Below are 18824 nucleotides of genomic sequence, written 5' to 3' on the forward strand. Positions count from 1 at the left end.
AGGATGGAAAAAGAAGAGAGGTTGACATAGTACATTGTCAGAGTACATTGAAGAGAGGGCAGATTATGGGTGACCATTCCTGAAAGTCAAGAACATTCTATCTCCATTCTGACATTCCTGGGTACCAACCCTTTGAGGACCACTGCCCACTTCGAATCCCACAGCAGAACTGAACGCTGGGAGAGGAAATAGTATTACCTTCAGTGGTCTTTCTGGCCACATACAAGGTCTGGAACATTTCCCCTTTCAAGGGCCATCTCAAACTCGGAGAAATGCAACATACATTGTACTTCTATGTAATATTTCCAAGCAATAAATAACATGTAATAACTCATATCCATGTGGGTTTGACTTCCCTTGAATTATGTTCACCAAAGGGCAAAGATTCTTGGTATAGATAGAGATGTCCCTGACATATGCACACTGTAAACACTTATGTACAAAACTTACTTAGCAAATATCAAAAGGCCCTGGATGTTTCCTGCCATTTTCTCTCAAAGAACAGGAAGCAGAGCCTAGTTTTCCCACAGACCAGCAGAGGTTGGATCTCAATGCCGTTCCACAGCGGTTCTATGTTGTACTTACAGAGGACAACAAAGGAGAAGCTAATCTATTGTGAGAGGGACTCTGTGCCGGGGTTTCTTGACCTCCTAATTACAGGTAAGGAACACAAAACCTTTAACTGTAACTATGTCTGCAGATTGTTTCATTCATACCATGGGTTCAGTTCTTCAACAGCACATTTTATATTTATCTAGCATGAAGCCTCACATCATTGGAAGCATAGAAAGTCAAACCACTGCAATTTGCAAGTGGTGTGGTTAGACAGTAGATTTGATATTGGCCAGAATTCCTCTAATGCAAAAAAAAGGATAGGCCAGGAAATGTAGCTTTAAACCAGGCTCATCTTTGCAGAGATTTAATGTTGGAACATTTCTGCACTTCACCAGTCATGACAGTTTATTCCTCCATAGTCGACAGCATTTCCATAGTAATTCTGAATTTTTAAGCTAATTTCCTGCAATTCTACACATATTGCATAGGTACATAGAGGGAAGGGGAAGACTGAAGACAGCCCCCTGCCACCAGGGTCCCTCTCGTCTCCAGAGCTGACAGGCAGACAGATAGGGGTGGGATAGGGGATTCCTGGGGGATCCCAGAGACCTGGACATCTGACCCACTGGGAGACAGGGATAAAACCAAACAATTTGGATTTCCCAACATAGGAAAAATCAAATGGAATTACATGGTCAGGCATGCATGTTAGGGAACATGCATGATGGGGACAGATGCTGTGGTGATGACAGGTAAGGACTATAGGTGCTTACATGTATGAAACTGGTTCCTTCCTTGGTGTTGTTGCAAGAATTACATTACATTTCAAAATGGGCTTTACCACACAAAATCAGCTGACTAGCGCAACACCATTTAATATGACTAGTGCAGCAGACAGAGCTCACACTGTTAGACTTGTGGTCGTAGAGGTGCTGACAGACAGAGGGAAGAGATTCAACTTCCCTCAGCTAAGAGAGGATTGTTCCAGCAGATCCAGCTGACTCGTGGGCCCAGAGTCCGACAGGAGAGACGCTCTAGAGTGTCATGTTCTAGGATATGCTAGGCTTGAGCTGAGAGACGCACCCACAAGGGGAACCATCCCCCAGGACCCACTGAGCAAGACACTCCTCCACTCCCAAAGTGCTGACAGAGGACTGACAATGTTGCGGTTTTGTTTAATTTGTTCAGATACAGTTTATTCTGTACAGTACAATATGATGGATGAGTTGTTTTTCATGATCCCTCACTAAGCATATCAAATCAAATCAAATCTTATTTGTCACATACACATGGTTAGCAGATGTTAATGCGAGTGTAGCGAACTGCTTGTAGATATATTAAGCAAGTGATCCAATATATTCCCATCTGAAACCTAACTCCACCAGCCTTAATACATTAAGGATGAAGCTACCTATGATGTGGACCAAGCATGTAGGCAAATGAGGCATTCATTTACCAACCTCCTAAATCTCCTATGGCCATCCAGCAGGCAGAGTGATGAACATTAACCTTACTATTCGTTTTTTGACTGTTTTTTTGGATTAGGGGATTGTATTCGGGGACAGACCCCTGTGGCTTTCTCTTGAGGGCAAAGTGGGATTAGGGGACCCCCCTCCTCTTGGACCCCTGCCAAGGCTTAATGGAGATACACACAAGCTCGGGTGACCCCCAAATCAACACTTGGACTTTACTTAAACTGGGCCAACAAACAAGGAGGAATCATACTAGTGTGTGGGATTTACTATGAATAATTTCTGCCATCTCTGCTATTACTGGCGACATGTGAAGAATGTGAGCAACAGGGGAGATTCACAAAGGTCTTAATTCCCATGAATCAGTCCCGTTATTGAAGGAGCCAGGGAGGCGACCTGGGAAAGGGCTGTATCCTGTCTCCAGTGAGAGTGCAGAGGCAGACTAAGCCACTCTGGCACTGTCAACATCTGGTACCTCTCTGCCTAACCATACACAGGATGTAATGGGCCTGAGTAACATACCGATATAGACACTAACTGACAATTTAGTCTGGCTCTAAATATTCTGAACTAAATTTGAATTTTTGACTATTCAAGTGTAAAGTCTACCTTGGGTTTGGTCATGAAAAGTTCTGCCACAATCACACACCCCTGGAGGAGTGCTATAGACTACGACACTCCTCCACTCACCCCCTCTAGTTAGAGAGACACAAGATGGATGCCACTGGACCCAAACGGAAAGAGGATTCGCAAAAACATCATCACAGGGGGTCCCAGAAAAAGCTGTAATGGTAACCTATCTCATTTGATGGAGGTGTGCTCTGCAAATACTCAACATAGCACAGGCTTGAAGGGAACAGTTGCTTTCACTGATAGATTATTCAGGATAATGTACCCCACATATTCAAAGAGCTTGTTTTCTACCCCATTTGACCCTATCTATGCCAGTGGCACATTAATCTCCATTTTACGATATGTAATCTTTTAACACCTTTCTGACAGATATTCTATTGTGCTCCAATTCGGTCTAAGACGTGAACTTCCGTTACTGTGTTCACTCTTTAACAGATTGTAAAGAATTGGTTCAAATGTATTTAGGTTGGCTGACTGTTGTATACATTTTCTAAAGCTGCTTCACAGACCACAGCTTGGATAGCCCTGAGAATGGAGCCCTGTACACTACTGCACTTTAGACTCTGTTATGGTGACCTGCAGATATCCATTCAGAGACCATTACTAAGCAGATTACTTCTTCAAATCTGTGTCAGGACATAGTTCTCATGTCTGGTTATGCTGATACAGAGCTGTGGAATACTAATGATTTTTATTTCACGTTTATTTTGACAGGGAAGACATATTAAGACCTGGGTCTCTTTTCCAAATGTGCCCTATATAATACAATATAAAATACATATTAAACACAAAATCTATACTGTATATATACATATAAGAATACAAAAGCACAGTCATGGTCAGCACAAATAATGCATCACATATCACCCAGAAAAACAGTTACATTCATCAATAAATATATCCCCAATCAATACTTTAAATTACCCAAACGGCACCAGAATAGAAAGATGAAATGTATTTTGAATTTTGTTCCAGCAATATGGTGCATTAAAACTAAAAGCAGATTTACCTAGCTTGGTGGAGATCCTAGGAACCTCAAGAGAACCAATCCTGTGAACGGGTTAGGCAACTCAGGTGTCTATACTTCAACAGCAAAGAGATTTACGGGTCTTTAGCGAAGTTCAGGCAACCTTTTGATACAGTATGCATTGATGAGTATCGGAGCTGCCGCCTGTAACAAAACGAGGGGCACCATGGTAGATGGCATCCAAAGGTTTAAGAGCAGCAGCAAGCAGCTACATTTCCTGCCGCTTAGAGAAAGGCAAGATTTGTTTCTGTAGAAAAAGCCAACTTTAAATCTTAAATTCTTAACCAGCTCATCTGTATGTTTTTTAAACATCAAATCCACATCAATTCACATGCCTAAGTATTTCTTTGCGTGAAAACTTCAATCTGAGAACCATCTATTTTTTTATTTGACCTTTATTTAACTAAGCACACGTTTTAAATCAGCAAAGGATTCCTGCATAGCTATAAAACTGACTGTAGTTTTTACACAGCCAGATCGACAGTAGCATACAGTCGCTGCAGTATCATCCACATATAGATTAAGTTAACAATTTAAACCACACAGGAGGAATACAGAAAAGGTCAGTACTGTGTATCAAAAACATGTTTACAGTGACTGAGGCATGGGAGCTATAAACACTAAGCAGCTCTACACTGTGCAGTACAATGAAGCCTAACTGTCAAATCATCCTGAAAACAAGAGTGCTGCTGACCCCTACAGCACAGGTCAGTCAGTATATGCAGTATATGCAGCAAATAGCAATAAATAAGTGTACTCCATTTATAAAAAAAAACAACTCTTCGTCACCAACTTCATGCAAGCTATATAATCACACTAAACTTGCGGGCAGGTCATAAATGTCAAGAGCAGCTATTTCAGAAAAGGGAAATTGGAAATCCAATGATAAAGGTCTGTTTCCTGTGTATGGCAGTGTTACCTTGGATGTGGGAATGAGCCCTGTCAATCACTGGTGGCAAAGTGCAGCATGGAGACTGGCTAACTGAGATTAGGAGACTGGTGATGCCATGAAGAGATGTTGTCCTGCTATGGAGGGGAATACAATCCCTATAACTCACACTGCAGGTGGGAGAAAGAGAGGGGGAGAGAGTGAGGAACAATGTCAAACAGGAAATAGAGAACTTACAACACAATGCTCCCAGAATTTCCTGCAGGCTTCAATAGATAAGGAAGTCCATCTAATTCTATATTTCCCCCATAAATATATCCCTACTGTCCCAAGTCACATATTGTGCTTTCTGCACAGTAGGCATATACTAGGACATTGTGGTGAAACAACTTCAAAAATACATAACTGTGTCCCTCACAGACTGAAAAGCCATCGTGGAGATTCAATCAAATATGTGCATTAAAAATACATCTTATTCATTAATCTTATTCATTTATCATCAAATTATGTGAATCCGGTAAATCAAAATACTAAGAAGTTGTAATTTGTAGTCTTTCATCAAGAGAATGATTGCATACACAACCATGAGGGCTCTAACACATTTCTATCACCAGGCACAAGTGCAAGACCATGTAAACACCTGCAAGAGCTTGGTTTATGTGTACATCTGGTGCATGTATTTACGTTGTGTGCGTTTGCCTGGATCAAGTGATGAAAAACAGACCGTGAGAGTCACACACAGAGACCAGCATTTTGAAGTCTGTTTAATAATACTTTCCTGTGGCTATTTTGTCTCAAATTTCCAACGGCATAAGGATGAACTCAGTGGAACCCCAGCAGAGTAAGTACAAATGAAGTTCTGACTTGTAAAGGGACTGTTCGGCATTCTGGAATCTGCATGTATATGTTAGAGACAAGTGTGAAGGCATTCGTGGAGGCTAACACAGGTGACCCTCTGTGTATCTGTCAGACTAGCAAATCACAACAGAGACGATTCCACCACCGCAGTGGAACTTGGCACATGCTGCTGTAGCAGAGGATCCTGTGCCTGCATCTGACAGCTGTGCTGAGCAAAAAGCAACTGTCCAGCTGTTGACGGAGCCACAATGTCCACACAACTGAGCTATTTTTTTTCAGAGGACAATCAGACCTGGGAGAGGAGAGGAACCAAAAACAGGTCTGGAAGAGAGGGAGCAGGCCACACAAACAGGGTTGGAGATGCAGAGCTTATGTCTGGCAGTAGAACACTGCCTTTTACAGAGACAGGTGACAGGCACACATTATAGGACTACATGGCACAGTACACAGTCAAACTACAATACGTAAATCAGTTGACATTATTATCTGGTAACAGGACAGTATGCACATCGAGTCATGTGAGCACCTTTCCAGTAAACTTTTAAACTGCATTCACAGGTCACCTAAAAGGTGAAATATGTAGGCCTGGTTTAATAACTGTGGGATATCTGTTTAAAGATGCGCTATGAGGAAATCGCTCCGGCATTACCTGGTTGCTATAATTCAAATAGTTCGCCTAATTTCAGTTTATGTGACAAAACAAGCAAGTATAGTGCAGATAATTGTACAATATAAAGTGCTGTGAAATATATTGTCCATAACCAAAAATATTGTATTTTCAGCTGTTTGAAGCTGGTGTACAAAACCGAAAGTAAAAATGAAATTTAAGAATGGGAAGCATAGAAATAGCACACATAGAACAGATCTACCACTTCTTAGACTTGCTTTCAATGAGAATGACATCTATAACTCCCATTTCTATGTGAATCTGGTCAGGTCACCCAAAAGGTTATATATTGCAGCTTTAAAGGTTGTTGTTTTTATAGTTTGTTCTATTAGGACTTCAGCAACTAGAGCACAATGGATGTTGACCATAGAAATGTAAACAAACCATCTGTCCCAACAAACCATCCGTATCATAGGTTGTAGCTAGATGGAGTAGGCCTACAGCTCCATCTAGTTATCGCGTCGGGGACAACTGTTGTTGACAACTGTAGCATTTTAGCTAAGCCTAACTCTTAATCTTCTCCCAACCTTAACCTCATTCTCCTAACATGCCACGTTAATTATAATATCCTAACCTGCTACGCTAATTCTCCTAACCTGGTATGTAAACAAACCATCAGTTCCTAACCTCCCTCTCCTAACCTACTGTGCTAGGTCTCCTAACCTGCTACACCAGAGAGGAAGAGTTGAAGCGAGAGGCTCAACTCCGCCCACAATCTGCGATAAACAGACCAAGTGGGATTGTTTGTAAGGAGGTCTATGAGAGAGTGTCAATTTTGGTCAACACATTATGTTTTGGCTAATTTGCTAAGTGAGGCTTATTTGATCGAACAGAAGTTTTATAATGATTTGTAAACAACAGCTTTAGACAGTGAATTGCTTACTATGCTACAAATGTAGGCCTACTGATATAAGTGGACGCACGTGGCATTACGGCAACGATTTTATTTGTGATAGGCATTCCGAGTCTTTTCGGTGAGCCGGCACATTTGGATCTGTTCAGGTAAAAGAGACGACTCATTTGGCTCCCAAATGGCTTTTTGTTAAAAATGTTTGATCGACCTAGAACCTGATAAAAATCCACATCTCTAATGTAAAAGCCCAAAAGGTAGTCTTCAATACCATTATGTCAGATTGTGAAACACGCCAAATTATTCGATGGCCTGCAAAATAATATTATAATAATTGCACTGAAAAATCAGCGAGGACCTGATTGACGCACAATCGCCACTATCACCCTCTTTAGATAATTATTTTGTCATTTATCTGTAGAAAAAAGTTTTTTGAGCTAAAAAAAAAAAAAAAAAAAAAGCAGCACTAGTAGTATGCAAATCAGGATGCCAAATGACGTCTCTTTCACCGATGGGATTCGACTCCCGACGTTCACCGAAAAGATCAGTTGAAAAAGAGATGTTTCGTTCGCATCACTATTTTATATTGGAGTTTGGTCTGCTGTTTACACGCATATCTGACCTTTCATAGAATTGAATTCCCCATTAATTTTCTGGATTGAGCCCCACAGCGGACGTGTCATAATACCCATAAAACCTAGCAACAGGAACCTAATGGTTCCATTCATTTTCCCCACAGGGAATTTTAGAAACACTTAAAATAAGGGCTGTGTTTCGTGAAGGTTTACACTGGTGTGTAAAAATCTCTCTCGGACAAGGTGACTTTTATCAATGGATTCGCGTCAATTTAATCTCTAAATAGTTAATAGTGTCAGAGTATACATCATGCAAAACTGTAGGGCACTGGAGGGCAGTGGGAGAAAATGGAACGAGATTTTGGTTGACATTCTGTACATTTTCTTATCAATTAAAAATTTCATCTCAATAGTTTTCTGTTCCCCAAAATCAAATCTCTTATGAACAGAGGGGACTAAGTTTATAGACTTTACCCATCGCAAAAGTTTTTTAAAATCGCGCGGTGCAAAGGTAAATTGAGTTATTGCACACAGCACTTCAAAGTATGTTTTTCCTAACGGAAATATGCAGATATCTACTAGAACGCACCAATAGGATATCTCTAGCGTGCTTGGCTCTGCCCACCTCGCTTGTTCTGCCCTCTGACTCATTTGTTCCCATTTGAAACGACAAGCTGTTGTCTATCTTGGTTTAGTTAGAAAACCCTTTGGTCGTACTCAAACATCGTTTTAAGCTTTGTTTTACTATTGACAGTTATAGCTGATTTTGGGGATGTATATCGATTTTACCTACTTAAATAGAAGTAATCTGATTTATTCGTTTGAGTCTCTGAATTGTTTCATCAAACTTTTCGCCGCCAGGTCCTGAGATCAGGGCATAGAAACTACAATCGGTCTCCTGAATTAGCCTAGTGATGGCCCACATGCGCATGTATGTTCTAACTCTTTTCTCATTTTACCATGGCTAAACTAGCTGGCTAGCTGAACTATGCTAGTTTTCGTGCTTATTGTCAAACTTAATAAATACTGCACTCTCAACTTCAAACGCCTTTGTTAGTTAAACAATAATGTAACCAATAAATTTGCTGGAAATAAACGTAAATTAAGTATTGTTTTGTTGAATAGTCATGACTGGTTCGAGGTATCTTTTTTGTAAAAAAAATGTTTACATTTTATTTTATTAACAACAAATCAATACATAAAGCACATGAGGGAACACAAGCATACATAGATTACAAACAATGGACAATCAAGCTAGGGGGTACAATATCACATTACAATTACACAAGGACCTTAAGGGACATTTATATACCTACAATTCTAACAGCTTTTTTGTTAGTAGAGCATTTAACCATCTTAAAATACAGTTCAATTGATTTTTGTAGGGTATGAAAATGTGGTTTTCTGTTTGTAAATGTGCATTTGTGTATATGAAATTTGGCCAAAAGAATAATGAAATTAATTACATAAAAATGTTTCAGCTTATTTCTATTGTGTGTAAAGAATCCAAACAGTACATCTCTCCACAATAGTGTAAAATCTTCATAAATGTGTTCAATTATAAACCTACTGATGTCTTGCCACAGTTTTCTTACATGAATACAATGCCAAAAAAGATGCAACACTGTTTATGGGTGGTCATTACAAAAGGAGCAATTTGAGTTGATGTTTTCCTTAAACTTCTTCATATAGTGGTTGGCAGGATAATATTTATGAATAATTTTAAAGGAAACTTCCTTAATTTTGTTAACAAGTAGGCATGTGTGTAGCAACATCCAAACTTTTTCCCAACAGATATTATCAATAAATCCATTGCAATAAGGCAACATAAATACAACATCCTGCTGAAACAAGGTTCGTATCGCTCTGTTGTTGAATGGACCAAAAGAGAAACAAATCTTTCCTAGTGTTGAGTCAAAAGGGTCAATAGAAGGTAGACTCTGAGGTAGGCTCTGAGGGTCACGTTCCTGAATAACATAGCAACACCTGAGGGAATGGCATCTAAAACAATTGCAAAATCTTTAGGTGTTACAGGGACCTTGTAAAGTGATAAGAATTCTTTATAACTGAGTAAAAGACCCTCTGCATTTACCAGTTGGCTCACCAATAGGATACTATTTCGGAACCAATATTCTAAAAACAAAGAAGTATTTTTATACAATATATCCCAATTATTCCATATATAATATCTGTGTGGAGAAAAATTGTGTTTATAAATTAAGGACCATGACAAGAAAACCTGCTGATGAAAAGCAGAAAGTTTCACTGGAATTCTGTCAATATTATAAATGCAAAACAACATGAAATTAAGGCAACAAAAAGTAGAGAAGACATGATGAGGAATAACATTCCAGATAGAAGTGGGTCTTCTTAGGATTTTTTTATCCAATTGATCTTAAAAGTATTATTTAAAGTAGTAGTAGTCCAGAAAATTCAGTCCACCATTCTCATAAGTGTTCATTACAACAGTTTTCCTAATGTAATGGGTATGGTTTCTCCAAAGAAAGACCAGATGCTTTTCAACTATCTCCTTGCTTATTTTACTGTCAAGATATAAAGATAGAACACCATATGTTAGTCTAGAGATACCTTCGGCCTTGGTTATTAGGACTCTACCTTTTAAAGATAAGTCCCTTCGTAGCCATTGATTTAGCTTCTGTTTTTTTTTAGTAAGAGGGTTAAAATTTAGTAAGCCTCTAGACTTCTAATCCTTTGTAATGGTTATGCCTAAATATGTAAGTTATTTTACTGGAATACCATAATATGAAGGTGTCACACAATCTTTGACAGCTATGAGTTCACATTTATTAATGTCAAGATATAGACCAGACGCTTTGGAAAAGGACTGTAATCACATTGATCGATATGGGAATTTGGTTAGCGTCTTTCAGAAAAAGTGTAGTATCATCAGCCAGCTGGCTTATAATAATTTCTTTACCAGCTATGGAAATACATTGTACAGGACTATTATTTAAAGATTTGCAAGAAGTTGGGTGATTAATAAAAACAGGTACGGAGAGATAGGACAACCTTGCCTAATTCGAGGTATTCGAGGTATCTATCGTAAGACAACGGTGGCGAAGGACATCATTGCGTCATTGCGCCTACGTTAGCGTCAGGACGTTTCTGACTGGTCTTTGAACTGTGAGCCTTCGTTCGATGGGATATGTAGTGATTTTGCTAACACAGCCATATATGTACACAGTCTTGTACCCTTATTTTTTTCCCCAACTGACTATCGTACTTGTTGATTCAATTTGACTTTGTTAATTATGAGTAGTCCAGGAATGACACGAGAAAATAGCAACGTTACAGATCGCATATCGACTACAATGAATGGCTAAATTATTTTCGGACACTAAACTACTCCTCACCACTCTATTGGCTATAATGATCCCGCGTCCTCCCGCTTGCCTTCCGCCTTTGCAGACATGTATTTCCATTGTTAGAACGGTCAGTCGCCTATCTTATATAATATATAATCTTTGGCTACGCTCATTCTCCTAACCTGCTATGTAAACAAACCATCAGTCCCGACAAAACCATCAGTATCAGATATTAATCAAATGGTATTGGTCACATACCCATATTTATTTTAGAATACAATAGAACTCTCTCATTGGTAATTTGATTTGTTCACCTGACCTTGTAACTAATTTACCATCATTTTGTTTTGCGATTATAATTGGTCCCCGAACCCATAGGCTATTTTTGAAATATATAAAAGCCTCCTTCATTTTTCTCTGTAAACTTCTAAAAATAGCCGAAACAATAAAGAAACCCTCATCAGCTTCCACTGGCCACTAAGAGTTGCTAAATTACCTTTTCACTTAAGTTTGTCTCAACTCCTGCACCTTGGTCGGAGAGGTTGATTTGATATAGGTAAGCCTTTCGCGCTGAAATTCATACAGTATCCAGACCATCGATCCACAATGGCCCATATTTTGTCAAGTGGCCGATGGCCGCTGTAGGAGTGACTATGCAAATCAAGCGTGTGAAAAGACATTTGCGTTGAATTGAGGGCTGTAACTTGATTGGGCGGCATTGTTCGTTCAAACTGGAGGTGGCAAAGTATCCCCTACATTTGTTTCCACCATGTGCGCTTTGATGTAAGATGAGACAGTGATAGTTCTGTTGGATAAGAATTTACACTTTTGCTGAAATTCCACCAGATAGTGAACGCAGTAGCGGAGATAAGATGATGCAGGCCCCTGATGATTTCCAAGGAAAGCACAATGAGACAATCATTAGTTGTATGTTGGTTGGGGATGGTGCTGTGGGGAAAACCAGCATGATTATAAGTTACATCTCAAATGGATACCCAAACGAATACCGTCAGACGGCCTTTGACGTCTTCACCGGTGAGTTGCATTTTTTTTGTTGCATCCTTTAAATACTGTACCTTAACAATTTTCCTTTGGCAGTAACTTGGGCTGAGTGAGAGAGGGTTTGAGAATGCATGTGGTGAAATGTGCTCTATTCTACAGGATTGGTTACAGTAGACGGGATTCCAGTACAAATCCAGTTGATGGACACTGCAGGACAGGTAACTAGGTCAATGCATGAGTAGGCCTACCAAATACATTATGGCAACACTAAATGTTGGCTACAGTGAAAATATATTTATACCATGACTTAATCTGCCACTTCCTTATTTTCTGCAGGAGGAGTTTGATAATTTTCGCTCCATGTTTTACAATCAAATAGATGTCTTCATCATTTGCTTCAGTGTCGTCAACCCAGTGTCTTTCCACAACATCACTTCAAAATGGATCCCACAGATCCGCACCTTCAATTCTGCTTCACCCATAATTTTAGTGGGGACCCAGTCTGACCTCCGGCATGATGTTGGCATCCTTATCCATCTGGACCAGCTGAGGGTCAAGCCAGTGGTGAACTCCCAGGCCAGGCGTCTGGCAGAGAAGATCAGAGCCCACGACTATGTGGAGTGTTCCGCACTGACCCAGAAGAACCTAAAAGAAGCATTTGACTCTGCTATCTTTGCTGCCGTCAAGCACAAGGCCTGTGAGAAAGCAAAGAAGCTCAAACTATTTGGTCGTGCAAAGACTTTTTCTAGTGGGGGGTGGAAGAAGTTCTTCTGCTTCATGTGATCCAATGGCATCACTACCTCAATACAGGACACAAAACCCTCTGGTGTTGAATACTAGGGGGTGGCAGTAGCCACTGGCTGGATTACTAAGAGTTAGTTATTCTGGACAAAAGTTGTCATATGTTGTGCTTATTGAAGCTCAAAAGCCAAAAGTTCCCCCAGCAACCTGTGATAGCCTTCCACCATTGTATGCACTGTGGAAAGTCTTTCTTATTCACAGGATTCAGACAGCATTGTATTGCAGTTGGTGTCACGGCCTATTTGCGACCTGACTATCACTTTTCGAGCGCATATACGGCATATTTTGTTTGTAGGCTTTATAAAATGTTAAATGTAAAATCTTCTAGCCATATATGCTTCTTGTGGAAGCCACGTTTCAAACAATGTTTGCTTTGTTGTTTTATGTCACGTTTACTTGTCTCGTTACACATTTCACTTTAAGTGTTCATTTTTTTTGTTTATTTTAAGAAATTAGGAGTTTGTAAATGTGAAAATATAAAATCAAGAATGGGTCGGCAGGTAGCCTAGTGGTTAGAGCGTTGGGCTAGTAACCGAAAGGTTGCTGGATTGAATCCCCGAGCTGACAAGATAAAAAATCTGTCGTTCTGCCCCTGAACAAGGCCTGTAACCCAATGTTCCCCGGATGCCGCCATTGTAAATAATAATTTATTCTTAACTGACTTGCCTAGTTAAATGAAGGTTCAATTTAAAAATATAAAGATAATGTAGATCAGCCCTCATTAGAGTAGTTGTAGAAAATTATATTCGCTAATGCCTTGGACCTTATTTTAATTTACTGTTAACATGTGGTATGGTAAGGTATATTGATCACTGAGGGAGCCCTACAGTCTGAGGTAAATCCTCAGAAAACAGAGGGAAAGACAGAGTTGAGAATATTCTCACCACAGGGTTTTGTTACCCAGCTCACCAACAAGGGACTACGGTCACCTGCTGTCACATTGAGGATCCAATTTACAAGACAAAGCCTCTCCGTTAAAGCTGTTCCCTTTGCCTTTGTAATACAGCAAATTGGTTTAAGCCTTGGAAAGTGGAAAGTCATAATATATATACAATCGATTGCTGAGTACTACATCGACGTGCATAGTTGTTGGGTATTAGAAACATTGTGCGTATTCATTACGGAAACTTTAAGAACCAAACGGAAACATGGAGGGAACTACCTGAATTTGTCCAATAGAAACTTTTACGTTTGGAGTAAACATCTGTTGAAAAACATTTTGCAACGGAGTCGGCGTAATGATTACAGCACTGGAAAAAAGTCCAAAGTGATTTGTTTAAGACAGAACATCTTTTTTTATTTGTATGATAAGTGGTAAAATGAATGTGCTATAAAGGAGTCAACAATTGAACTACTGAGTGATTATACTATATAGCCTGCACACAAGGCCTAATGTGTCTACTGGATAAAGTTGTGTGTCATGTAAGGGTGGCTGTGTTCCTGGGGATCGGCAGTGTCCGGTGCGAGAGAGGCAGGTTAGTGTTCGGTGTGAGAGGGGCAGGTTGAAGTGGTCAGAGTAGTGCAGAAGGTGTCCTATGCTGAGGCAGTGAATACATTTGAGGAGGGGTCAAGGGTGAGGGATCCTGAGAGGATCTAAGTGAGTAGTAGATTTGTGCCAGCACAGAGGGGGATAGCCCACTGAGTGATAGTGTATATTCTTCATTAGGTTTGATTTCTTAGCATTTTATAGCAATGGTTATCAACTGTACCGCAGAAATGGAACATAAATAACATGGATGTTGTGGAGGTAGCTGTAGAGAAGATTTTGGATTTATGTGATTTGACTTCAGAAGAGTTACAGGGTATGTTGAGTAGGGGTGTCTCCTGTCCTCCCAGGCCGTTTGCTTGGGCAGGAGCAGATAGGATCAGAGTAGTGGAATGGAGAAGTGGGTTGTTAATGAGTATAGGTGGCAGCTGCAGATAAGTACCTGGGTGTAAGAGATTTTACTGCGGAAGTTATGTTTTGAGATTTTTATTTTTGTGAAACAGTGTGTGTGTGGTGCAAATTTGTATCCCCCTGCCTTTTTAAAATGTTTATATAACAACTATAAAGTGATCGAACACACACTACTGCACAGTAGGTGGCAGCATGGACAAACAAAATGTGAGAATGCCATTATAACAAAGAAGTAATGCTGCTGCCTGAAGTTGTAATTTCTCTGAATTTTGTATTTCCTCAGCCTGCTGTGTTAACGAGACATCTCATATATCCAATCTCTGGAGCCTGTAAAACTAGATACGTGCCTGCTATCCTAGCACACTGCTGAGATCTGGGGTGTATTCATTATGCCTTGTAACTGAAACCATTTACTGCTGAAGAACCAAACGGAAGCAAACAGAGAAAACGGAACGCAACTGGGAGGGACCTACCTGAATTTGTCCAATGCAAACTCTCGTTTTCGTTGTGTAACATTTTCCTTTTGGAGTAAACTTTCTGTAGCAAAATGTTTTGCAACAGAATCGGCGTAATGAATACACCCTTGATGAACCTCCAATGTTTTCTGTTGGATCAATCAATCTGTCAATTCCTTAACATCGTCAAGGAGACCATTAACATGTATAGTGGAGTGAATCACTGCATTCTCTCCTAAGTAGTAATTAGCATTCTGATAACAATGGTTTCCTCACTCAAAGGCTTCTCTAGTAGAAAACATAATGTGGTGACTAGAAACTGTATCTGCAAAAGGAAAAACAATTATTTTGGAATATTAGTTATCAGTAAATATATATTTTATTATAGGAGATACTCCTGACAGTTTTGTTTCCCTTAGGCTGTGTTGCACACAAATCTAAATTATTCTGGTGGAATTGACTTGGAATGAAGGAGTGGTAAAATCTAGGACAAGTTAATCATCTTAGAAATGTCTGCACTGAAATTCACATTCCCAGGAAAACATATCAACTTGATTTAAAAACAGCAAATAAGATGATGCCTCCATATGAAAAAGAGAACACACACTTTTTGGGGTTAATCATAGCCTACTTTATTTTGAAGGGGAACCACAGCTACTAAGGTTAAGAAATATGGCTATGTTTACACAGGCAGCCCTATTTTGATCCATTTTCCACATTGGTATTTTGACCAATCACAAAATATCTCTTTCAGAGCTGATCTGATTGGTCAAAAGACCCATTTGTAAAGCGCGCGTGTGTGTGTATATATATCAGAATTTGCATAATCTATTTGAAAGTGTATAATTCACTAAACTGTGCATGTGGGTCCGTGCTGCCAGAATTACATTATGGACATGTTCAAACCCACTGATATGATCAATCCATTGGAATTTGTTAAATTGAACAATTAGTTATATACTGCTCTCTACAGGTGTGTTGATGTACTGAATCTTACATAAACTACTGAGTTTTTAGTAGTGCAAACCATACACATTTTATAACAAATCGTTTTCGGGGTAATTCTGTCCAGTAAAAACAATTTTTCATAATTACCTAATTCAAGGACTTGCAATATTAGTATATTAATTTATATATTAATATATTTTTAATGAAAAAATCTGCACACTGCTGCTCATGCTCCCAGGTGATTTCATTTATAACATTTCGACCCTTCATCAGGCATCTATATCTCAGGTGGGGTTGGAAGATCCTATATGTAGGGGAAGTACTCACTGACATCACTTCCTGAAATGGAGGTAAAAAAATATAAGTTTCACAGAATTAAGATTTAATGTATCAAAATATATGATCATACACAAGGAATGTCAATATTTCTAGTGCATTTCGAAAGTATTCAGACCCCTTGACTTTTTCCAAATTCTGTTACATTACAGCTTATTCTAAAATGGATTAAATCGCTTTATTTATAAAAAAAATTAAAACTGAAATATCACATATACATAAAGTATTCAGATTCTTTACTCAGTACTTTGAAGCACCTTCGGCAGCGATTACAGCCTCAAGTCTTCTTGGGTATGACGCAACAAGCGTAGCACACCTGTATATTTGGGGAGTTTCTCTCATTTTTCTCTGCAGATCCTCTCTAGCTCTGTCAGGTTGGATGGGGATCGGTGCTGCAAAGCTATTTTCAGTTGTCCAGATATGTTCGTTAGGGTTAATGTCCGAGCTCTGGCTGGGCCACTCAATGACATTGAGACTTGTCCCAAAACTACTCCTGAGTTGTCTTGGCTGTGTGCTTAGTGTCGTTGTCCTGTTGGAAGGTCAACCTTCGCCCCAGTCTGAGGTCCTGAGCGCTCTGGAGCAGGTTTTCATCAAGGATCTCTCTGGACTTCGCTCCATTTATCTTTCCCTCGATCCTGACTAGTTTCCCAGTCCCTGCCGCTGAAAAACATCCCCACAGCATAATGCTGTGGCATTAGTCCCCCTAAGCATTAGGGGGACGTTCATTGAGGTAAAACTTGAGGGCCACCATGCTTTCCATGAGTTTGGCTACAACTCCAGCACCTACGGAAAGTACCTAGATGTGCAAATGTTCTTCAGCTTTTATTTATGTTGAAATGCAAATAATATAACTTACAAATTTGATAGATTCATGACTACAACGCTAACTTGTTTTATTCAAAACAACTTAATTTCCCAGCATGCGCATTATACCCACCCCTGACCCTCGACTCGAAATAATCTGTTCAGCTGATTTTAACATGCAACAACATAGCACTCAGAAATCCACAAGGAGTGGGCTGGTGATGAACAGAACAATGACAAAGCTAGGAATGATTTCAACGCAATAACATTTTAAAGACTTCTGAAGCGTATTGTGCAATTTTTATTCTTGTAATGAAACAGCAGGGAGCAGGTCTCGAACCCTCAACCTTCTAGCCCAAATTCCATCTCGCTATCGACTGTGCAAAAGCATGCTCAAGCGGCAGAGTCGATATCCGCGCTTATAAACCCAGGGTTGTTACAGTATGTTTTATTTTGTTGACTGAACTGCTGTTATCCTAGTGTTTGGCTATGGTTATTATTGCCGTGTTTACCTGAACTGGCTAACTGGCTTGGATAACACAGCTAACTTGAGCTATTTCAAACAGGGCGATTCGGATTTGTTTAACAAGTCTCGTCAGAAGAAATATGTTCAGGTTAGGTTGTGTCACATTGACGGAATAATGTTGTTTTAAACAACATATTGCTTTAAGCATTGTCAGATTGTCCGTTCTTTAAATTCAGAGTGTTTTTCTCTCGGAGCATTCAGAGCGCACGCTGGATGCCCAGGCGGATGAGTAGGGTTGATCCGAGCGTTTTGACCTCACAACAGCAGTTAAGCACCCAAGCTAACTGGCTAACGTTGGCTAGCTTGCTAGCTACTTCCAGACACAAATGAGAGAACACCTCACTCTAACCATTTTACTCGCCCTAGCAGAGCAGGTTAGGTTGTTTTCACGTTATCCAGTGCGTTGGTGACTTTCTGTGCTGATGGAAACGATTTAAATATGCTTTTTTGCCGACATTTACCGATACCGGACATATTCGTTATTCTGCGCTCTGGCACACTGTGACGGGAGTGTTCTGAAATTGGAGTAGAGTGAATTTACGAACGCACCCTTCATTATTATGAAGCCATTCATAAAGAAAGTGTATTTTATTGTCAAGAGCAGGTTGACTTAAAATAGCCAGAACATATTCAACCAGATTGCCTCACTTTAACGTTACTGTGTTTGAAATGTCACATATTGACATTTTGACATTAATTGTGTTGTATAATAAGCTGTTGAAATCAGTTGAACCTTTAAAAAATAAAAAATAAATTAAACCTTTTTTCTCCCCAATTTCATGGTATCCAATTGTTTAGTAGCTACTATCTTGTCTCATCCGCCACAGGAGTCGCTGGTGCGTGATGAGACAAGGATATCCCTACCGGCCAAACCCTCCCTAACCCGGACGACGCGGACCTCCGGGTCGCGGCCGGTTACGACAGATGGCACAGATGGCGTTGCAGTACATCGCCCTTAACCACCGTGCCACCCGGGAGGCCTGGATTTGAACCTTTTTAAAGGTAAAAGGAGCATCATACAACCTTGTTAAGTCTACTTGCATCAAGTTGTCTATGTTCAAAGGATTGTGTAGCCTATATAGCACACAATAAGGTCATGTGCACCCACAATGGAGGTAACAAGAAGAAGCTCTAACGCTGCCTATCCTCCTCCACCCAAACCTACAGAGGTCTACTCCCTCCCTCTGCCGGAAATCATAGAGG

General features: G+C 39.9%; 1 protein-coding gene across 3 annotated transcripts; it reads left to right on the plus strand.

Annotated features, from left to right (window-relative positions):
• Positions 1-6874: 6874 nt before the first annotated feature.
• On the plus strand, positions 6875-15316 carry LOC118368325 (rho-related GTP-binding protein RhoV-like). 3 transcript variants are annotated; one of them, XM_035752343.2, is made up of 4 exons: positions 6875-7103; positions 11699-11887; positions 12014-12072; positions 12191-15316. In XM_035752343.2, exons 2-4 carry the CDS (start codon positions 11725-11727, stop codon positions 12635-12637), a joined length of 669 nt encoding a protein of 222 aa, XP_035608236.1. In that variant the 5' UTR covers positions 6875-7103; positions 11699-11724; the 3' UTR covers positions 12638-15316. The 3 variants fall into 3 exon arrangements, with proteins under 3 accessions (XP_035608236.1, XP_035608238.1, XP_035608237.1); XM_035752345.2 differs by having other exon boundaries at positions 6875-7075; XM_035752344.2 differs by lacking the exon at positions 6875-7103 and having other exon boundaries at positions 11568-11887.
• The last annotated feature ends 3508 nt before the right edge of the window (positions 15317-18824 follow it).

The sequence above is a fragment of the Oncorhynchus keta genome, chromosome 35 (genome assembly GCF_023373465.1).
Source record: "Oncorhynchus keta strain PuntledgeMale-10-30-2019 chromosome 35, Oket_V2, whole genome shotgun sequence".
NCBI lineage: Eukaryota > Metazoa > Chordata > Actinopteri > Salmoniformes > Salmonidae > Oncorhynchus > Oncorhynchus keta.

Coding starts and splice junctions, on each gene's coding strand:
- LOC118368325 (XM_035752343.2), top strand. CDS start 11,725: ATGATGCAGGCCCCTGATGATTTCCAAGGAAAGCACAATGAGACAATC. Junction 11,888..12,013: donor GGCCTTTGACGTCTTCACCG/GTGAGTTGCATT, acceptor TCTATTCTACAG/GATTGGTTACAGTAGACGGG. Junction 12,073..12,190: donor TGATGGACACTGCAGGACAG/GTAACTAGGTCA, acceptor TATTTTCTGCAG/GAGGAGTTTGATAATTTTCG.